The sequence below is a fragment of the Podarcis cretensis genome (assembly GCF_951804945.1).
Source record: "Podarcis cretensis genome assembly, chromosome: 8".
NCBI classification, from domain to species: domain Eukaryota; kingdom Metazoa; phylum Chordata; class Lepidosauria; order Squamata; family Lacertidae; genus Podarcis; species Podarcis cretensis.
The window spans coordinates 54,823,171-54,847,161 of NC_137177.1; the positions used below are offsets into that span (position 1 = coordinate 54,823,171).

Here is a 23,991-nt window from a genome sequence, read left to right on the forward strand (position 1 = left end):
GAGTAGTTCTACCTCCATTCTTTCAAAACGTAAGACTATAGCACAGTGCAGGCGTAAGACTTAAGATTGTTTAGGGCACACCATAGTTTGTTTCTTTAACCCAGAAGTCTCAGAGAGAAACTACCATCTAACTCAAAGATTGGGGGAGAGGAAGGGAAAGTAGGGAGACATCAGTGAGAACCACTTGGCAACTTTGGACACAGTGGCTGGAGAAGTGAGAAAACTGTTTTAGCTTTGGTTTGCAATGCAGATGTAATGGTTAATTACAGTTAATGTAAACCACGGTTTGCAAACCTACTTCAAACTATTGATTCACAAAATGGCTTAAGGTCAAATCATTAACTATGTTTACATACTGCATGGCATAGTTGAAGAAAACAAACCATAAATAAGCATTATGTCTGCACACAGTCCATATACAAATATGCTATATATAAATATACATATTAATTAGCATTTTAAAAAAACTTACTTTCACTGTGAGGAGATAGCAACTTCTTCAGAATCAGCATTTCCTCATGTAGGCCATTTAGAATAAATCCCAGATACTCTTCAGCATCTTCTTGTCTGCCCTGAAGAAAAAGGTGTTTTAGTATAGCCACTCATTCTCCAACACTTTCCTATTTAGGTTCTTGGGAGTGATCCAAAGGCACAAGTACATTACTCAGTGCCCTGAAGTTAAATTAAGTTTCCAAAGCAGTACTACTCCCCACTGTACTCCAAACTGCTTTTTAAAACTCGGGAGAGTTTAAAGTTTGAGAATTTGGTGCAAGAACTTATGCATAGAAAAAGTACTCTAACATGGCCTTTCATCAGTCCAAGGAACTTCCTTTCAATAGCTCTCACTTCAAATGACAAGATGTCTGAATGCAACTGATTTTGATAAAAAGTACCACCCATCAATGAAGCATTTATTCTGGCACATTTAGAAGCTGAATGAAGGAAACATTGGGTTTGCTAATCCTAGTTTTGGATAAAACCTAACTACAAATTTTGTGTTATATCCTTGGGTCTCCTTTGTACTCTTGATTCCAGAGTTATGGAAACATCCATACTATATGTCTGCATTTGAATGTAAACACAGCATATAAATACTAGAACTGCATGTGAAGACTAATTCTTTAGGCCTCAAGGTTTGAAGAGGAAGCTGGTACCACGCCTTCAGTATTCTTACCACAAGTTATCATTATCTCACATTTTATATTGACACCCAACACATATAACTCATTTTTTTAAACAAGCCTACTATTCTTTTAACTCTGGCTCCCTTAGCATGTCTGGCACTATTTGGGTGTTCCAGATGCAACCAAGGGTAAGTCACCACTGCTGAAGAATGAAATTAACCGTATTAGGGCCGTAATAAAAGGGAACTGCAAACACTATTTTTCTACAGCTGCTTACATAATACAGGGTAAGAAACAGCTCAAAAGATCTAATCTCACCTTTTCCGACAGACTTGACTTGATAACTGTCAGCAATCTATAAATGTATGTAGGTTCAAAGGCAGCTCCAGGCCTGATGTCTCTTGCAATTTTATCACCTAAAGCTGCCAAAACAAAAAGGGGAAAGACAGAGAAATTTGACAAAGATTGACAACTTAACCGTTACAAAAAGCCAGAATTTCAAGTACAGGGTGGGACAGATTCAATGCTACATTTTCAACAAATAATGAAGTAATCACTGCCCCTGTTCTTTTAGCAACACTATGCTGTGGAGGTTTGTCTGTGGCTTAACCACAATCACACAACACTGAAATGCAGGCAAGGCAAAGTTCTCATAGGTGGCTACTTACACCATCAAATTACAGAGAACTGAATTTAGGTAAAAAACCTACAGGTCAGTGATGCAAAGATTAAGAGAGCTATACAAAAGAAACTGAGGCACTGGATCAGCATGGAGAGAATGGCAGCAATTGACTTCATGCAACCATGAAATACAATTTATTTGTGCTGATACATCAAACCTAAGGATTGTGCATGAATACAGCAAGTTTCCCAACACCTCCAAAACAGATGCAAGAGGTTTGTTGCCACCTTAAAAACAAACAAATCTTAAGAGTACAGAAGGAACACTCTCTTTCTGAAAAAGATCATATTTTATGTAAGGTCCTAAGAGCTGAAAAAAAGATGCTGCAAAAATGTTGTATGCCTTTTAAACAGAAAGGTTCTTTTTACCTGACATCACACAAGCCTCTTGGTGAAAGCCAATTTGTACTGCAGAAATGTAAGAACCTCAGCTGTATCATACAAAGACAGCATTGAACTCCTCCACTCTACCAATATGTCACCAGACAGTTAGCAGGTGATTATTTTCTACCCACCTTGTTTTGCCTTAGGCGGGACTGGCATATTTGTAAACTCATTCATTAGGCGGACACTGAAGTAGAACAAAAGGAAATCGGTGTTAGCTACAGAGACAGCAAATGTTACTAGATACAACTAGCCACAAACATCTGATCAAGTCTAATACTGGGAAGGCTCACATAAGGTAAAATTATTAACTTGTTTGTTACAAGATAAAAATGGGTAATTTACCTCTCTTCAGATTACTACAATCTCATTTGAGTATCAACATACATTTATTTTACCGGTCCTCTTCCTCAGCTGATGCACTAAAAGCAACTATTTCAATATTTTTATCTCTAGCGCTGAGATGGACAAGTTTTTGTTCCATGTGGTAGGTGAACTAAGCATACACACTACTTGGAGTGGTGTTTCTCAACCTGGCACCATCCAGATGTTTTCCACCACAACTCCCATCTGGTGGTAGTTATAATCCAAAACGTCTGGAGGGAGAGCCACGATGGGGAAAGTTGACTCAAGTTAGCTGAAGGGAGATGGAGCCCCAATTCACAATGGCAATGTTGAACTGTTTCTGAATGCAATTCACTGGCTAGGTTCGGACAATCTTTCCCACAGTTTATGAAGCTGGGAATGCACATGGGGGCCACATGCTCCATCCTTGGCCCTTGCTTCCCTTCATGTGCTGGCTTTAGTTTAAACCAAAGCTCCCTGTTATACCTAATTGGAGAATTCTGGCTTAACTAGGATAGCGAACCAGGATCTGATTTATGAAATTAGGAAAGGTAGTCCAAACCCAGCCACTGAATGAGAGATTCACCAAAGCTCAGGGCTTTGGTTTAGAAATGGGCATGTATTTTAACTTTGATAAATTGAAATATTCCCAAATCCCAGAATGGGGAAGAGAGGGAGTTGTAACTATGGCAGCATAATTTGAAAATCAAACAATATGGCAATTAGATATTAATTTAGGTTTGCTCCAAATATTATCCTTGTACTGCTCTGTGAAGGGACAATTAAGCTACCAAATACCTAGTATCATTGAATGTTTCCAACCTTTAATTAGTATTATTTTTAAAAAGAAGATAAGAATGTCTACCAACTTACAATTCTAATTCAAACATTGTGATTGTCTTGCAATTTACTTACAAACTATCTATCATTGGTGTTGAAGTACACGGCCGTTGTGATTTCGAATACATTGGAATGGACTTCATTAGGTGATACATAGGAGGGCAAGCAACCAAAGCTTGCAGCGTCTATAGAACTGCATTAAGGAGTCAGTTAATAAAGACAGCATTTAACACACCCACGTCTTTGTGCGAAAAGAGACGAGCAGAACAAAAATGAACTTAAAATACTGTATGGCACAAGGAAGCCATTCAGCAGCCATAATGATACTGCTCACTTGAAATATACCCCATTCCCATTTTGAACCTTTAAATTTAAAGTCTGATAACAGGATCTATTTTGTTTTCAGTATGAGAAACACAAGCAGTTAATTAACTCAGGTAATATTTTTCCAATGCAAGGATACAGCGTTGATATAACACCAGTTTCCTTTATTGATCAGCCCTCGTGGTTGCAAAGATACTGGTTTATGTATTAGTTTTACATTTTCCAGTAATTCTGTTAAATGAAGAACACATCCAAAAATGTCAGCAGATCCATTTCCAAATGAACAAATATACTGCCTATTACACATGTAGTGGAGGAAAATCAAACAGTATTTTAGCATCCCCTTGTGGCCAATGAAATGAATTTACACACATTGTTTTCTTGTTGCAAGACATTTGGTTTGTCTTATCATGCTTACCAGTATTTATCCTCCCATAGATTTGCAGGCAAGGTGAGGCAAAGTACAGGTATAAAACTTCACCTGGAACTACTCCAACATGCATGTACCATCAGTTGTCCACTAATGACTTGTGTCACCTGTACAACAGTTCTGATTTCCCCGCTTAAGAGTTACTCTTATAGTTCCAATGCTTGCTTAGTTATACTCTGTATAAAGCTTCTTGCAACATCCATTTTTGAATTCTAATCTCATATACAATCAAGGGACGTGCAAAAACATCTCATTTGCTGTTACAGCAACAAGCATTAAGTACATTACAAGAGAAGACCAGGGTGTAAAATGAAGCAGTAGACAGTATTACTCTAAGCCTGTTCTGAAGTGCTTGACCTCATCTGCATTAGGAACTTAAGCAGGGCTGGGCTTACATGGCAGCATAAAGTTCTAAGAGCTAGATCCTGATTGACATGCAACCAACCCTGTTTATGTAATCAACACTAGCAACAGGAACTCTTAATAAAATGCTCTGCTACAGAAACAAGTTATTTCTTGCAAGATACTTTTTCTTTGCAGATACAAACACCAATGACTAAATAGAATGGAGCCACCCCAACAAGCTTATAATTTTTTTAATGCCACATATTACACTTTTATTGCCATTATATATAGATACCGTATTTTTCGCTCCATAGGACGCACTTTTTCCCCTCCAAAAATGAAGGGGAAATGTGTGTGCGTCCTACGGTGCGAATGCAGGCTTTCGCTGAAGCCTGGAGAGCGAGAGGCATCGGTGCGCACTGACCCCTCTCGCTCTCCAGGCTTCAGGAAGCTATCCACAAGCCTTGCAAGCCCGGCGGGAGTTCCCGCGAGCTCAGGAGGCTTGCGGGCAGCAGCCTGCAACCCCAGCGAGTGTCCACAAACCTTGCGCGCCCAGCGGGAGGTCCCGCCGAGCGCACGAGGCTTGGGGCAGCAGCCTCTTGCCCGAAGCACAGGGAGTCCTCCGGAGGGCTCCCCGTGCTTCGGGCGAGTGTCTGCAAGCCTTGCGCGCCCGGCAGGAGCTCCCGCCGGGCGTGCAAGGCTTGGGGCGGCAGCCTGTTGCCCGAAGCACAGGGAGCCCTCCGGAGGGCTCCCCGTACTTCGGACGATCGTCTGCAAGCCTTGCGCACCCGGCGGTGGGTCCCGCCAGGCGCGCGAGGCTTGGGGTGGCAGCCTGTTGCCCGAAGCACGCGGAGCCCTCCGGAGGGCTCCCCGTACTTCGGGCGCGTGTCTGCAAGCCTCGCGCGCCAGGCGGGAGGTCCCGCCAGGCGCGCGAGGCTTGGGGCGGCAGCCTGTTGCCCAAAGCACAGGGAGCCCTCCGGAGGGCTCCCCGTACTTGGGCGAGTGTCTGCAAGCCTTGCGCGCCCGGCGGGAGGTCCCGCCGGGCGCGCGAGGCTTGGGGCGGCAGAAGGGTCTCCTTCTGTTCCTTCTCCAGGTTCGCTGAAGGGCGATGCCCCTTCTCCCTCTCTGCGCAGCACCTCTCCTGTGAAGGAGGGGCGCTGGGCAGAGAGAGAAGGCGCAGTGCTCCTTCAGCGACGCGTCTGTCCTGGCTTCTGCTTTAGCCCTGCGCAGCCTCTTTGGGCAGGGGGAGCCTTCATCCCGCTGCCCTGAAGAGGCTTGGCGCGGTTACCCCAGAAGCCAGAACAGCCACACGGTATCCCAGAAGCCAGATCCCTCTTGCTGTTCTGGCTTCTGGGATTCAGAATAATTTTTTCTTGTTTTCCGCCTCCCAAAACTAGGTGTGCCCTATCGTCCAGTGCGCCCTATGGTGCGAAAAATACGGTAGGTCTTGTTCCCACCACCACCAAAGGTTCTAATAACCCAGGTAGAATAATGCTACTGATGAGGTTACTACTATTTAATGAGAAGTCAAATAAACACTAGTGATTTTTTTTTAAAAAAGTCAAACCAAATAAACACTGGTGATCTTTTAAAAATGAACATATTGCCAACTTGTATGAAGTAAATCATTATAAGCACACCATCCAACAATGCTGCATGCATTTACACTTTTGAATGTTTCTATTGAAATTTAGGTCAAAGAGATTAATAAACCTAGACTTGAAATCAAATGTGACAAGAACTACCACTCTGGGGGATTAGACATGCAGAAAATGGCTTGCTAGTAAAGAAAAAAATATATATTTAGAAATAAAGGAATATAAAGAAGTTATATCAAGACCAAGAAGTTATACAAGCCTTTCTATAGTCAAGAGTATTATTTTTCTGTATTATATATAAAAAAGTTCTGTCTGCAGCACAAGTTAACTCTTCATGCAATCTAGTTGCCTATGGGGATGCAACTCCGCCCCCTTCTGGGGTTGAAAACGGCACACATGTCAGTGGTCGTTTGTGCCTTGAATGCATGCAGATGATACAGTTATACGTTTCTGAAGAATCAGCAACTTTCAGCACCATTCTGTGCCCCGTTATCATGTTACAGGGTATTTGTCAGTTTTAAAGAATACTTTCACATTGTGTACAATGTGCAGAATGTTAAGCTACGTGTGCTTGCATATTCTGGCTATGTATCAGATATTACAAAGCAATGTGGTGCTCACAGCACAGATCACAGGCTAAGTCCTAGTGGCCACTGTTAAGACTGCTTATACATTCAAAGTCAGTGTTAGTCTGGTGGCTCAAAGGCTGCCATGGGCCAGTAAAATGTGTGTTTTTATTTGTGGTGAGACAGATAAATGTATGAGTGAAGGAGAGTAGTTGTATTCAAATATTCCCTAGCAATAAACGAGCAGTGTTCAGCCCTCCCAAAAGAGGTCCTGGGTGGAAGGAGTTATTAAAAAGAACAAAGACCCCCTAACATAGCAAGCTCTCAGTGCTGAGCTGGCAAAACTTTCCAAACTGAGTCACACGCATAGGCTCTCACAGCAGCAGCGAAAGGCTAGCTCTAGAAGAGAGAACAAAATTGCTCCAGCCTAAACAAACTCATCCTTTTGTGTGTGTGTGCACATCAAAGCAAGAGTTCACTTTTACTTGTACACTGAAAAGGAACTAAGCATCAATCCACAGTTGTGTGTTTAACCAGATACTACATTAACAAAAAGCTAGAAGCCATTACACTAAACAAGAGGCGTCACTCTAACACAGTTAATCTTTTTTTACTATTGTGCTACTAAAGCATTAGGACATTTAGGTTCACTCAAACTTCCCACTCCTTCAAACCTTCCTACACTCTTTGTAGCTCAAGCTTGAAGCACATTAATGATACCTGCAATCCTTATGGCTACAGGATCCTCAGAAACTGGAACAGGCCCCTCTTTGACTTCAACCTGTTTCTCAGGGACCACAGGAGATGTGGCAGGAGGGGTATACTTAGTCTCAACATAAGCCATAGGCATGGAAACAGAAGGTTTGGAATTGTGAAAGAGGCTTGCCCATGATTTTGCAGGCTGATTAACAGAAACGGCTCCTGAAACAGGGGTGGTTGCCTCAGTAGTAGGCAAAGCATCCTCAGGCTTAGTTTGGTCTGAGTCGGTGCTTTCCACAGGATGCAAGTCTACCCCATTGGCAGCTGTGCCCTCACTAGAGGATTCAAGTGTTTGTCCATTTGTAACACCAAGGTTTTCAGTAGTATCAGTACCAGCATATGGCTGTACAACAGCTGTCCTTAATGGGCTGTCCCTCCCAGTTTCGGAGGGGACACAAGACTGTTCCAAATTAGTAACACTGCATACTTCAGGCTGCCCTGCAGTCCTTGTAGCATCTAGAGCACTAGAAACCGAATCATCAGACACGGCTTCGCTAGTGAAGTCCACAGAATTTTCAGGGCTGTTACAAGTCCTTGGAGTGACCGATGGCGCATCGCCTGTAAGGTCTACATCCTCTGTGCTTATGCTATTAAGTCCTGATGAACTTGCATGCCCGTTTACCAAAGCCTCGGCAGGAACAATGCCATCACTAACATCTTCCAAGTAACTGTAATATCCAGGGGGTCTTTTTTTCTTCTTTTTGCGTTCCCTTTGCCCAAGGCTCCCAGGTAAACTATCATTTTCAGCATTAGAACTGCTATCCAAAGCGAGAGAAGAATCAGTGAACTGGCAGTCTATGGAGTTATAGTTGGCTTCGTTGAGTATATCACTGGGCGTCTTCTGGGAAGGTGCACAACCAAGAATGAATTCCGGTGCCTGAGGATTCAGAGTACTTGAAATACTGTAGTCATTGTTATTCAGCACAGATGAATCTGCCTCAATAACCTCATTAACACCAAACTCAATTCTCTGATACTCTTCCCCTAGGAGAGAAAAATAAACTTCTATTAAAGTGGTGCTTTTTTTCTTGGGAAGTGGGGGCAGATAGAAGATAGGTTTGCAATCACTTGTCTTCACCTCAAGTTATTCCTTTTCATCATAAATGTTAAAAACATTCCTAATCAAATATAAATTGTGCAGACTGAAAATATGAAAATAGCTTAATTTTTTTCCCAATACTATGTCAGCATAGATTGGAATGTCAAAAGATTTTCAACAACAGGATGTTCAAGGCTCTATATTTCACATGGCTGGCACTAAGAGTAGAATTTTGTGACTTTGACCAAAAAAAACCAAAAACACATTCTGTAAAACTATCATAGTCCCATCTCTAAGACAAGGAATTTCAAAGGTCACTGCAACTAAGCAACATAAACATCTGATACCAGCATCCAAAAAATGGCAATTTTTTTCTGAAATGAAGGGTGAAAATATTTTCAATAACTACTCTAAAGGTGGCTAACATACATAATACAGTGAAAACAATCAGTAATCAAATCAGCAGCAGTTGCTTTAAAAGAAGCTGAAGGCCAATGTTAAAAACTGCTGAAACCCTAGGAAAATATAATACTTTAATTTGGCCCCTAAAAGATGTCAAATTTGGGAAACAATGGGTACCAAGTTGAAGTACCATACCCCCAAAAAAACCCTTGGCAGGTGATGAAACCTAGGCCACTAATGATTATCTTAATAACTGGGCTGGTCTATATGGGACTAAAACATTTAGGGATTTGAGGCTTCCCTCTCATTTACACTCTTCTGGGAGTAACCCCTATTGATCCCAGTAGCACTTGCTTCCAAGTAAACATACATAAGACTAGCCTGTAAAGATTAAAACCAGTACGAAGTCTGAATTGTGCCCAAGAAGAAACTTCATCTAATGAAACTTTCTGTACAGGCAATATACATTCATGTCTCAACAGATCAGTGATCAGTCATGCTTACTTTTCCAGCCCTGTCTAAGTCATTCTCTTTCTTAACGAAAAACAGATTTCAATATTAAGAAGTGCTGAAGTTTTAACATTTACAAGTCCCTAATAATCAACAGGGACGCAGGTGGCGCTGTGGGTTAAAGCCTCAGCGCCTAGGGCTTGCCGATCGAAAGGTCGGCGGTTCGAATCCCTGCGGCGGGGTGCGCTCCCGCTGCTCGGTCCCAGCGCCTGCCAACCTAGCAGTTTGAAAGCACCTCCGGGTGCAAGTAGATAAATAGGGACCGCTTACCAGCGGGAAGGTAAACGGCGTTTCCGTGTGCGGCTCTGGCTCTGGCCAGAGCAGCGATGTCACGCTGGCCACGTGACCCGGAAGTGTCTCCGGACAGCGCTGGCCCCTGGCCTCTTAAGTGAGATGGGCGCACAACCCCAGAGTCTGTCAAGACTGGCCCGTACGGGCAGGGGTACCTTTACCTTTACCTTTAATAATCAACAACTAACAGCACTGATCCAACACGGCCTCAAAACCACTGGATTCTTTTAAAAGAACTTTTTCAAAGACATCAGTTGGGAGTGAGGGTTTACTGTTAGCTAAAGAAACCATAAAATATGGATTGCTATAAGTTTAACTGGGTTAGTACATTTAAGTAGCAAACTAACCCAAACCCCCAAAGCTGAACAGAAGAAACGAACCTGCAACACATTGGACTTCAAAAGGATTGGGGAAACAGTTGTGAAGAAGGAATGGCTTCTTACCATCATGGAGCTCTCCTGTGGACTTAAGGCCACATGAAATGGTTTCATTGTAGGGTGGAAGCTGTACAGAAAATAAAACAAATGGTTGCATTGGTAGTGGGGAAAGAAGATTGCACCAAAGATAACTTATGTCGGCACTGAATGGAACAATCTGAACCCACCACCAACCACCCTTCCTCTCTTGTACACATAATGATTAATATGCCCTTAATGATTATTTACATTTAAGTTGGCATGTTGTTGTTTAGTCATTTAGTGTGCCTTTAATTAACAGTTGCTTCTTTACAATTTGATATATACAACAGTCTTTTACCAGGCTGACTGATAAAATAAACACATTGGATTTATGGGGTGGGGTGGGGGTGGACTGATATGCTATTGACAACTGTAACAACATTCAAAATTTGAAGTGAAGCAAAACCGTGTGGCAGTATTATAGGGTACTCACTGATCTATACTAAACTAACTTTCTTCTATGCTTCCAACATACAATAGATTTCAACATTTCACACATACAGTGGTACCTCTGGTTGAGAACGGGATCCGTTCCGGAGCCCCATTCGCAACCAGAAAGGAACGCAACCCGCGTCTGCGTGGGTCGCAATTTGCCGCTTCTGCGCATATGGATGGCATCATTTTGGGCGTCTGCGCATGCGTGAGTGGTGAAACCCAGAAGGAACCCTTTCTGGTACCGCAGGTCGCAACATGAAAAAACGTATCATGAAGCAAACATAACAAGAGGTATGACTGTACAGGTAAATAAATTTAAAATAGTTCTTACCTCAACAGAGCAACGAGGAGTCACAAAGAACTGATTAAATTCATCGGGGCTGAATTCCCCAAAGATGTACTAAAAAGTAAAACATATTGTATTTAATTAGATTAACTGAAGTTGATCATGGCAACACAACTTGGCTGTTGTGCATATGTTCGCTGGAAATTTCAATGGCCTTTGTCAAAAAGAATCCTGAGAAATCTCTTCATTGGAAATTTGTGTGACCTCTAATTTATACAAGAAGCTGACAATTAGCCAACCACAACTTCTAAAACGAAGGCCCCAGCATTTAAATTTTGAAAGATTAAACCAATTATGCTTATGCTTTTGCTTAAACACCCATGTCTTGTGTACAGCTATTGCAAAGGTTACATATGTAATTAGTGTTAGAAACGCAAGATATATAAGCTAGGCACCAAATGGCTCCTTAAATGAAGGTTGCAGTTGCCAAAACGGAATGTCTAGTTGCCATTTTGGGGCAAGACAGCTCTAAAGTCTTATTTTTCAAATGATCCACAGTTAAACATGTGGATAGTTCAGATGACAACCTTGAGCTAGGTTAAGACCTTTGAGAACTAAAAAAAGAAAAGTCACTTGATCCATGGACAGACCATATAGATACTGGCCTATTTTCCACCTCTTTTTCTCAATGGTGACTGCTCCTGCACAGAAAAAGCATTTTGGTTTCTGAAATTCATTCTGATTTTGTAGATAAAATATAACTGACAGAATTATACAGGATGGGGTATTATCATGTGAAAAACAGTCCAAATCCAATAAACCCTAGGCATGCACCTCCAGATGGTAGAGATGTTAGGTGCCATCCTGGCATTCAAGCATCTTCACTTTTTCAATCAGGGAGAAAAACTGCAGTCTGGGGATTCCATTCAAGCAATTTTACAAATGGAGCTTCTAACAAGCAGATGGAGATATGCCACTAATGGTGTGAACATATATGAAGGGTCCTGGAAACACCAATGTATACTGTAGTAGGAGCTCTGTGCAGTATCCTGCGAAGTAGTTTAGTTACTACAAAGGACTTTTAGCTGAACAACGTAACTTATTATCATGCTTCCCCCCAAAAAAATCTATGTTGGGGATTCCTGCAACTCTCTGGAGCAGACGGCGGGGCATGGAGGGGAAGGGGACGTTTTGTTGTGCAAACAAAAATCTTTCTGCTATTGGAAATACGTCAAGGGATACTGCTCTTATGATTTTAAAAGCTCAAAAACGAAATGTGACAATTTTAATGGCAATGATGCTGCAGCCTCTAATACCAATTCTGCTTCGGCTATAGCCCTGAAGTGAAAACTGTTTTTGGAACATGGTTAAAGTTTTGTTAATCTGTTAAGGACCATCTAAGCAGCTGCTTGATATCAACTATGTAACACCTCAAAGGAAGCCACAACTGAAGTATACTGGAATCCTTTCTCATATTTCAGTGGATTTCTCAACACTAATCAAGGAGTAACACTCATTTCAATGAAACAATTCAACAGACACAATTTCACACCAAAGTAAAAATAGCTGCTTGCACAAAAACATACTGAATGATAACTTGTTAGAAACATTTTAGATGAAGTCATGCAAAGAATGAAATGCAGTCATGCAGCTTAAAATGCTGTTACACAAATAAAACTTGTTCCCACCACATTTTTCTCTCAGAGGCTTAAATCAATATGTGAAGTGCCTGATATACTACAACCACCAAGAAAGTGTGTCAAATGAAGTATTATTATCTCAGGTCTGTGACAAGTGTATCCATGAACTTCTCAAAAAGAGATTCAAAATAGAGATGCAATGCCAACTCAACAGACACTTGTGTTATGTACCCTCATCAGAGGATACCCAGGAGGCCTTCTTCTTACACCAGGCCCCAGGTCAGTCTGCACCTGGTAGCAAAAAGCCAGGACGCTGAGATGAAGCTGAGACTGAACAGTCTGAAGCCCAAGGGAAAGACAGTGCCTTAAATGCCAGGTGGAAGCCTAGTCCATCTGGAAAAGTGTCTGATTGCAGGCAAGGACTCCTCAGGAGTAAAAGCTCCTTAAGCATAAGATTTTCCTCTCAAGGAAACCTCTGGAGAGAAGGGACTAGATACATTCTATGTAGCAGTTCTGTGCCCTGTGTCAAACCAGACCTTGAAGTGCTCTGACCTTGTCTCTCATCTAAACCTTGTTGTGAACTCTGCTAGTCTGGACCCTAAACTTGGACTAGCCCTGGATATTGCTTTGGTTGTTGCCTCCTTGGTGCTGCTGCTGGCAAATCACTTGTTTATTCAGGACCAAAGCACTGTGACCACACCACAAACTAAAACACACTCATTCCAGTGAGTTAATTTTTTGCTGGATGCCCCAACAGTCAAGTGCTTCACCTCCTTCAGAGATGATAGTTGGTGCCATGAAAATATGCTGTGAGACAAAGGACATACCAACCAACCACAGCTAATCTAAAGTTAATGCAGCAATTTCATATTCTAGCCAAGCTTACCTTGTATATCATCACAACTTTCCCTTGGCACTGACAGTCCCAACTAAACACTACCCTTCTCATTTCGCCACCTTCAATAATGCCCTATTCTGAATGAGACCATTCAAGAGAATTAAGTGGTAGACTACTGAAGTAGAAAAATTGACTGAAACCCTTCAGAATGCAAGAGGGTACAAATTAGTAGTGACCCCTTATTTTTCTACAAGTAGCAAAATTAGCACCGCACTGGACTGGAGCCTTTTCTCCCAACATGCTAGTTTTCCATTTAGTATGAAGTTTCTTTTCTTTTCTCTTTTCATTTTTTTACATGAGGAAATATTTAGCAAAATTATTTTTCCACCTGCAGTCTAATTTACCACCTCTGAATTCAAGTACATATGCATACCCAGCCAATTTCTCTCTCCAGAAGCCCAGTCTTCTTGTTCAGAACCCAGAATGCCGAGACTAACATGAGAAGCTAGGCAGTAGCCAGACTAGCCCTTTCCACTCCGACATGCACCTATGAATTTTGGTCTAATTCTAGAGAAACTATGATAGCATGGACACCTGAAGACATTTTTAAACTATTTACATTTCAAATCCTAAAAGTTATTATGAAAAGTTTGATTTGAAACTTAAATCAGTCACATACAAACAGAGAGAGACACTCTGGGATTACCACCCCGACTACCACATCACCATCCGATCTAAGTTGTGAAAGTAGCTCTTCCAATCACAAACAGAATACATGTATAATGCAATAGTCTCAAAAGCTGTGTCTACTGTCTCAGTGTGACAATCAAATCAGGATGATTTGAGGGTGGAAAAAAAGGCAGGGAGTAGTCTACTTGTCCAATGAAACTTTACTCCATACCCAGATAGCATCTGCATTCCAAAACCTGCAAATCCTGCTAGGGAACTCTCAAGGTTGATGAGGAGGGTTTGTGGCAGCCACTACCAGAACAACAAGTCAAAAACACATTTTACCTATTTGACAATTATTGAGGGAAAGGGTTGAGAGATTAGTGGTTTCTGGAGCATAATAAAGGCTTTCTACCAAATAATTATGAGCTAAAAAAAGTGTCAAGCCAAATTAGCAAATTTAAAACAGCAGTGTGATGTAACAAAATGCTACAGTGTGAAGAGAAATCCCAGTGGGTTGTGTCCAAGACATTCCTGCACTTATTTTCAAAAACACACTCCTACATGTGGTACTGTATGACAAACTATCTAGTTATGGCATCTGAAGAACTCTCAATACTACTGGCCATGTTAACTTTTCCAATACAACACTCAACTCTTGTTCTATCCTGATCAAACACAGGCCACCTTCAACTTAATCAGATACTGAGTGACCTAATAAGCTTCTTATCGTCTCACCAGTGAACTAACAATTCCTGATGTGCATTTGCAAGGGCCTTTCTGACTTCACCTTGGCAAAAATGCCCCACAATTTAATATGTGCAATGTACAAAACAGATAGTAAGCCTATGACACACAGAGAAGTCACTTCAGAAAAATGTTTCTATATATTAGTCCCACCTTTCCCAAAGAGAGAACTGCAGTCACAAATAAGCCTTCCCTGGAAGCTTCCACAGAGCCAAAGCAATGTGCACATTTACTACTAGACACTGTACACTAAAGTTCACTACCACTACACAGTACACACTTTTCACAAGCTGCTTCTTTTGAAGAACGTGAATAATGCACAGGAAAAGCAGGAATTTCTAGTCTCAATTATAACCATGTTTTAGAATTGCTAGAAGCTCTCCTGCCATGAAGCACCATTGTTCCACACAAAGTTCCTTAATCCTGAGTGGTATGTTAAATGGTTATATATAAAGCATTTCAACTGAACAGGAAAAAAAACTGCAGCTCTAGCAATGCAGTTCTTTCAAACTCAATATCTACTTTGCTGAAGCAGCATTAAACTGACAAATGACTATAATCCAGTGGCTCAAGGCCAGCAAGTTCTACTACAAACAGACCTGTACAAAGCAGACAACAGCATGTAGAATGTTTATGGCAGTAAACTGAAACTGAACTGTGTAGGTTGCCTATATTATTAGGTTCATGTGGAAGAGTTCTTGCAATATGGCAATTTGCAGAAAGAAAGCACATTCTGTACATGCAAAAATGTTAAATGGGAATTCTAAAATATGGCTGACACAAAAATTCAGAGAAGAATTAGAATCAACTTAAGTTAGCAGGTACAGAGACATGAAGGCCCGGGAGGGTTCCCCCCCTCCCCATCTTTATTCTAAAGCAGGGACATCCAACTCCCAAGAGACTGCAATCTACTCCGAGGGGGGGGGGGACTGGCAGTGATCTAACCATTTTGGGGAGGGGAACCTGAAGTTGTTCAGCATTTTTATCAGGGGCAAGCGTAAGTTGTAGAGCTTTTTGGGAGGGGGGAAGCCAAAGTAGACCTATTTTTTCCTTGTCGCTAAGCCTCAAAGGACTGAAAGTACAGAACAACATAATTTTGTTGCCATCCAATTCATGCTGCTGCAAATACGTTGGACCCAAAATTCAAAGGAGAAATGCAAGTGACTTTGGAGACCATCTTGGGTCTGATGCATGCATATGTAACAGCAGCCAGTCAGTATCTAAGAAGATGAAGGAGGAGGCGGAGGAGGAGGAGACGACAGAAGGTGAATGAGACACAGCTGTGGGAAGCCTGAGGAAGTACCACCCTTGGTGTCTGCCCATAAAAAGCACGTCCTGCTATGGGACAGTAAAAATGCTAGAAGAGGAGAGGACAGAGGGTGAAGGAAGAGTTTTGAGTGAATGGGGCCCCTCTACCCATCCTTTGGACCCCCCTGGGAAACTCAATAAACCTGCTGTATCAGGAACTGGGTGCAGAGAGTGCAGCTGAATGGGACACAGCTGTGTGCAGCTTGAAGAGGTGCCATCCACCTTAAGCCTGCCCATAAAAAGCAAGTCCAGAAAGAAAGATTAGGGTCCGCTGTTTCCAAGATCTTTTCTCACTGTGAAACTTTTGTGGGTGAGCTGAGCTTGTTTGACCCTGGATGAATCGATGTATCATTTTATATGTAACTGTGTAATTTTGCAATATTTTGTTAAAGTTCTCTGTTGTTGTTTCAGTTTCCAGTACACTGCTTAAGAGATATTTTGAAATAATAATAATAATAATAATAATAATAATAATACATTTTAAAAATCCTGTGATGGTATCACTACTTCCACATTTGAATGGATTACAAAAAAAGCAGCACACTTAGGACCTGATGCTGGAAAGGTACTTTCAAATATTGCAAAGTACAAAACTTCTTCAGGTATTTGGCCAAGAAATGTAGTCTGGGATCCTGCCAAACATATCCCTCTTGCAACATGGTGGCAAAGCCTTTGCACAACAAAGCCTCCAGCTCTTGCTACTTACCTACTTCAGATTCCTCCATATTCTGAAGCACGTGAAAGAAACTGGTGTATGTTTGGAAATACTGTATACCAAATTAAGAAATAAACTGACATGGGAAAGGGTAGACATGTGTTTCCATCTGGGTAAACTTTCAATTCTTAGAAGTCCATGATAAATATGAAGAAAAAGCAACTGAATACATTTCATTTAGTGAGTTTTGTTTCCCCTACCCTTTTTCTTGACTCTTTTTATAAACAAATTAGTGCTTGACACTATGTAGGACTGGAGGAGACATAATAATTTTAAGAATGAATAATAGTTTGTTTAATTATTATGTTGATGGCTCATCTTTATTGGGGGTTTTCCTGCTCTTCATAAACTTGCAAAACCATAAGAGAAGATAGACTCTACAGTTCAGCAGCTTGTCTGAATAAACTATATTTTTAATATACCAGATAAATGCTAAACAAAGTTTAGCTTGAAAGCTTTCAAAATGATTTTTCTTCCATTATAAAAAAATCCCTTTCTCCCCAAATCCCTCAGGGTAAAAAAAAATTGTATCCTCCAGTGAGGATTCAAAATTCCCAGAAATTTTACACCTATAATGCTGAAGAGCACTAAAATTATTCTACCCAATTGATTTGCACAGAACAAAACAGGCAGAAATTATTTCTCTTATGTCATTCCAGTAATTTCACAACAGCTTTCATGGCTACCACAATTTGTACAATACTGCCCATCTAAACGTAATTCCAAGTAGAAAGCATGTTTTAAACAACAGCAACAAAAGATTGCTTATCCAATGTATTTTGCATATAATGAAACCACGCAATATCACAGTACAGAAGTTTTCTTGGTGTAAAGAAAGATCTTTGAAACCTTGGACAGCTATGTTACTATAATAAACCTAGAGCAATGACATGTTTGCCTTGATGAGGCAGAGATATTCAAACTCTGTTCTAGAATCAAGGCAGCAGAATCTGAGGGCTGGTCTGTATATGCAACAGAATATGGTGGTAGAATGGGCTGCACCCCTAAAGGCTGCAGATACAGAATCACATTACTGAAATCTTCCTTAACATTTAATTCCCAGAAAACAGGAAACCACTCCAGCAAGCAAAGAGGTTTGACTCTTCCCGCTAAAGTTCCAGTTTTCCATGTGCAGGATACTCATAGGGGAGTATTCCAAAACTGCATCTCCCCATATACTCTAAAGTGATCAAGTCCAGCCTGTTATTTCATTCTGCTGCAAGCCCACTACTCCAATGAAGTTAGCAATAGTATTTCAGCATCAAGTGATTTAGCCCCTGAAAGCTACTGCAACCAAAGTACTGCCAGAAGCAAGAAGATAAAGTCAAGCTGGGGTGGTTTTTGTTGTTGCCTAGCCATTTTCCATAACAAGACTTGATGTGCTAGTATGCAGAAGCCGAGGCTTCTGGACAGATGCTACAGGTAAAGGTATACTTGAGGGCATACTATGGCCTTTCAACTTTGGCTGCAATCCTAATACAACTATGTGGGAGTTAAGTTTCACTGAAACTAGAGGTACATATTTCCAAGTACACATTTACACTCAGAATGCACAAGCTTGAACACACATCTACACTGGGTAACAGCAAGGACATAAATTTTTGTCAACTGTAAGACTACATTTTATAAAATGATGGTTGTTTATTTGACTTACCAAAATGTTTTGAGCAGGTAGGTTATTTATTAAACATGTATCTTGCCTTTCCACCTTTGCTAACTTATTTGCTAGGTAGGTATATGTTATCCTAAATCCAAATGTTAGGATTTAACTGCTTTGCTTTTGCATATTGAACTCCGAAACAAATTTCTATGTAGATTTCTGACAGCCACTGCTCTCCTGTCATTTGTATGCTACTGCAAAAATGCTAGAGTGGCTGGAATTGTCTCCCCTCCCCCGCCAAAGTTTCTAAACACTCTAAAAGGGTGAGGGGCCCCATTTTCAGGAATACTGGTCTAAACTCCAAGAAAATCAGTAGCCTTCCTAGCAGTGTCTACTTGGTGCCCCCTAGCCTTAAAATATAGAAAAATTACTATATACAGAACAGCATACTCTAACAAATGGTGAGTGTTTTCATTTAGTTCCAGAAATGCTCATGTTAATATTTTGCTTTTTAAAATTAATTGTACTACTGTAACACCTTAAAAACCCACATATCTGTGCTATACAATGACTAGAATAATCACAATGGAACAAGAACCTTGAATATGCATAACAAGGGAATTAACAGACTTCAGGTTCAGGCATATTTGCCTAATAAGTATGAAGAATGAAAAATCCTGAATATCAGAGAGAAGCTATACTAAGATAAATGAGTGAATCCTGCAGACAAAGTTATTCAAGCAAGAAAAGTTAAGGTGTACACTTAGTAGCTTGAGAATGAGCCTGTTAAGGAAATTTTAAGCTGAAGAATCCGCATTGAAATCAAAGACTCTAAACTAACAAATTGAAGTCAGCCAAGCCTGAAGATCAAACAATTAAAAGAACATTTGCCACTTACTTCAGTGGGATCAATCTTACCTAATGCAGTATTTAAAGAGATGTTGCAAGTGAACAGCTGACAGGTTATAGGTGGAAATCAATTTACAGCAACTATCATTTTGTAATTTCAACATGGTTGCAGGACCTGCACCTGGACAACTTAAGAAATGTATAGCAAGCATAATCAATGTGATGCCATCTAGATGTTGCTATACAATGGCCATCCATCCCTGTATACTATCTATGTTGGCCAGTGCTGATCAGACACTCTCCAACATCAAGAAAGCACTGTGTTGGCTACACCCGCAGCCTATAACTTACATAAATATCATCTCTAATATAAATTTGCTAGGAAGTCTTTTGCAAACCACTAGCTCTCAAATTCAATTCCACCCCCATCTGATATACAGGGAATAGTAGTAATACTGGTCTAGTTTACAGAACCATTGTCAGAGACTGCAGACCTGACTTTTACCACTTGCCTGTTACTACACTACAGTCTATTGTGCCACTGCTATCATTGTCCTTAATTTCAACTCACTACTTATGAAAGGGTTGTCTTCTGGGCACCACACACATAAGTGAAATGTGCGTAAGTGGAGAGCCTGCTGCAATACTGCTTCCTGCCCAACAGCTGTTGACCAGGATAACATGGAAGCAGTGAGAGCTCATGAACACCATTTTGGAACCCTTGGACTCCTTTTCTTTTAATAGCTTATTAAAACTTTCTTTCTGGACTTTTGGCTTACTGGCATCCTCTTCAGGCTCTGGGGAGAGTCTCCTCATGAGCCACAAAAACTTTCCAGCTCTCTCCCACCATTTCAGGTTTGAACTGAATTATTTATTTGAAATTTTTATTTCCCAGTACCACATGTATACATTGTCGCACATGAGTTGATCGTGCATAAGTGGGGGGATTCCTGTATTAGACTGCTGCAGCTATTCATCCATGTACACAAACTAGAAGCTGCTTTATTTTACCAAGTACTGAGATAATAATTTTAAACTTCCAAAAACCAATATAAGTGATCACTATTACTAATTGGTCAGTCCTTGAAGTGGCAAAGAGCAGCGTGTTCATGAGTCAGTTGGGACACCATTATACCCACATGCAAACATGTCACCAGCTTCTCCTAATTGACTTCTTATAACAAGGAACAAATCTATGACAAACAGAAACATTACTGCACACAATGCCCAACAACCCTGAGAAGCAGATTAGGCTGAGAGATTGTATCTTGTCTAAGGCCATCTACTGATCTTTGCAGTTGTTCATTTATGTGAACTTTGGCTTCTTCTCATCAAATCTAACACTCTATTTATTAAAAGATTTCTATCCTACCTTTCAGGACAATCACTCTAGCCACTGCACTGCAGATACAAACTACAAAGAATCATGTCCATAAGGTTTCTCTGGCATTAAATAAGTCTAATTGCTTATTACTAAAATAATGTAAATAATGGCTTCAACTATAACACCTTCTATTGCAGAAGAAATTAAAGCCTTGTGGAAAGTTCTGAATTTTGAATCCAATGACCACATTTTAATCTAACTATTAAAAATGCTAGAAATGCAAACGCACACTTCCTTCCAGGTGTTCAGAACATCCTGTTTAGCAAAAACAAAAAACAAAACTTTAAATGAGACTACTTTAAGGCATGTTTCTCTCATTCTTTATGTATTTTGAAAGGTTTAATATCATCTCTATAAACTTTTCCCACTATCAATCAGTACAGGCAAAATGTTGCACAATCTCCAAATTATGCTGTCATAACACCAACCATAGCTAGCACCAAAACGAAAAGAAAAGGGCAAATTTATATGCAAGAGAGGCCACACATGCCTGCAAGAGCTCTGGGGCTCTTAACCATGATTAAAAGATCAAGCAACAGTCTATGGGACACACACAGCCAGATCTACACCAATACTAAGGGGAGGGTTGAAGGGTACTGCCTTTTAAAAACACAAACAAACAAACCAACAAACCGTTGACAGGGTAAATACTGGTATAGCCACACCAACCATGGCCCAAACTCTTTACTTTCACTTACCGTATTTTTTGCACCATAACACTCACTTTTTTCCTCCTAAAAAGTAAGGGGAAATGTCTGTGCATGTTATGGAGAGAATGCCTACAGGTGGCGTGCCTGCGGATTTTCCTCCTCTAAAAACTACGTGCGTGTTATGGTCGGGTGCATGTTATAGAGCGAAAAATACGGTAAATGTTACATGGACTCTATATGGACAGAGTGTATCTACACACTTCAGTGGTAGAGCAGCTGTTTTGAATGCAGAAGGTCCCAGGTTGAATCTGGCATCATTGGATAGCCTGAGAAGGATCCCCAATCAATAGGGCCACTGCCAGTCTGTGCAGGCAATATTGAGCTAGATGAATCAATCTGAATTTCTGCCCCAAAGCAGTGGTACTTAATGGAACACTGCAGCCAGAGCCCTGCCTTTCATGCCAGCCAGCCTGGAAGAAAAATGACTCTGTTACACCAGCTCTCGGACTGGTGCAGCAAGGAGGCCAGATCAGGCCATTTTGGTGTTTGCTCTAACTTCTGTCTGTCCATCTCTTGGGCGGGAGCACTTTAGTGTTACTCACTAGCTGAAGCTCATCCAAATCCCTCTACAGTGGTACCTCGGGTTACATACGCTTCAGGTTACAGACTCCGCTAACCCAGAAATAGTACCTCGGGTTAAAAACTTTGCTTCAGGATGAGAACAGAAATCGCGTGGCGGTGGCTTGGTGGCAGCGGGAAGCCCCCATTAGCTAAAGTGGTACCTCAGGTTAAGAACAGTTTCAGTTTAAGAACAGACCTCCAGAATGAATTAAGTTCTTAACCCGAGGTACCACTGTATAGCATGGCAGATATGCAGTTTGGACTGCTCTATAAAGCAACTTCCTACAGGAACATAGTAAGCTACTTTATACCAATGGAAACCACTGAGGTTGTTTCCAATATTAGTTCTACCCAATCAAGAGTAAAATATTTGAAATTAATGGACATGATTAACTTAGACCCATTAAATTCAATGGGTTTGCTCTGAGTATAACTAACCTTTGGTTCACCCATGGTCCATCTAGCGCATATTGTCAACAGTTGCTGACAGCAGCTTTCCAACATTTGAGAGAGAGTATTTTCCCTGGAAAGGCCAGGGTTTGATCTTAGGCCCTTCTGCACACAAAGCAGATGCTCTACCACTGAACTATGGCCCTTCACTGTAGAAGTTAAGCCATGCCCAAAAGACTAGCCAGAAAGAATGTATACAGACTATAGGTGTCATTTGTGTTTAGAGATGCCAATTAATAAGATCAACCATACAGGTAACACTGAAGAAACACAGTAATAGCTAGTGGATATAAAACTTATACTAAACCTGTATATATATCCCACGTCAGACAGGGACACTACCAAAAACAGCCTTCCCGAACTGAAGCCCTCCAAATGTTTTGGAGTCCAACTCCCATCTGCCTCAGCCAATATGGCCATGCTGGTTGGGGATGATGGAAGCTGTAATTCAAAACATATGGAAGGCAGCAAGTTGGAGATCTGGCTGAACTGAATCATTCTGGGTGTCAGTAGCTGAACAGTACAATGGGGAACAGCACTTTATTTCAGAAATCTTTGATGAAAACAAAAAGCTAGGGGAAAACCAAGTAGAACAGTAACATACAACCACAAAATGCCTACACTCATGTTTTGCTTGTCATTTACTATATTTCTCAAGGCACTGACCAAAGATCCTCTACAAATTTATTAAAGAGCCAAAGTCAAGCATTAGATCCAAACAGCAAAGTAGTAACAGTTCCAGATCGAAACAACCAGGCATCATACATAGCAGAATTCAGATTATGATGTAGAAGATACCACCATGTGTCTCAGTTTGAAGACTCATATCCAATCTCTTTTTCCCCCTGAAGTATCAAGTTATATTTTCTAACTAGCCAGACAAAGATTCATTGCAATTGTACCTCAAGTTCAATATTAATCTCCCCTCCAATTTTCTCTGTGAAAACAGCACTTAGTATTTGCCACTGCCTTACCCAAAACAAAGGTCTCCTAGAAAATATCTTGGGAATGGGAAGGGGTTTGTATTACTCCATCTACAAACCAAGACATCAGATGAATCCCAAATCTAGAAATTTGATACAAAACAAGTTATACTGGCATTTAAGTAACATTTCCTCTCTCTTGAAGAGATAACCTTGTTTCTTTGAAATCCCAGGGGTCAACATGATCCATCATATTAAGTTGGTATTTTTTTATATATAGGTCAGACTACTGGGTACTCTAGGGTGTGAGTCACCTTCATCCATAGTCCGTGACATAGCTGCTTTGTGCAAGTCATACAAATTCATTTTACTAAAACAATGTCCTTGTCCTTCAGTGTCCAGCATAGTGTGTCCAGATCCTCCACTTTACTTTAGTGAAGCTGATTGCAGATTGTTTTGCAGTCTTGTAATGTTTTCAGGAAGGCCTGAAGGTGGAAAATCCTGCCTCAACACACGTTTTTTTCAATTACATGACCTTAAGATGCAAGTTCTATGAGCAAAAGAAATCTTCCCAGTTATTTGTGTGTCCTATGTATACCCCATGTATTCACCTACTACCAGAGTGCAACAAACAAATATAAAACTACTGGCAATTAGCACCTGTCCAATACTTTTAACTCTCTTGCATGTCTGGCAGTCTGTGAGCAAGGACTAAAACTTCCAAGTTAAGCATGTGAGAACTAAAGAGTGAATGAATGGATGTAAGTCCGTTGGCACTTT

At 40.8% G+C, this 23,991-nt stretch overlaps 1 protein-coding gene across 4 annotated transcripts in view; it reads right to left on the minus strand.

The window, feature by feature from the left end:
- Nucleotides 1–23,991, minus strand: part of USP10 (ubiquitin specific peptidase 10) — a 34,975-nt gene that overhangs the window by 9,553 nt on the left and 1,431 nt on the right. For 2 of the 4 annotated variants that reach the window (XM_079988781.1, XM_079988782.1), the window contains exons 2-9: nt 10,863–10,931; nt 10,082–10,142; nt 7,358–8,380; nt 3,838–3,929; nt 3,450–3,559; nt 2,321–2,376; nt 1,443–1,546; nt 473–572 (exon numbers count right to left, since the gene is read on the minus strand). In XM_079988781.1, the coding sequence (XP_079844907.1) occupies nt 473–572; nt 1,443–1,546; nt 2,321–2,376; nt 3,450–3,559; nt 3,838–3,929; nt 7,358–8,380; nt 10,082–10,142; nt 10,863–10,931 (1,615 nt within the window). Of the gene's footprint in view, nt 1–472; nt 573–1,442; nt 1,547–2,320; nt 2,377–3,449; nt 3,560–3,837; nt 3,930–7,357; nt 8,381–10,018; nt 10,143–10,862; nt 10,932–23,991 lie in introns of all 4 variants that reach the window. The other 2 variants (XM_079988780.1, XM_079988779.1) reach the window with 1 other exon arrangement.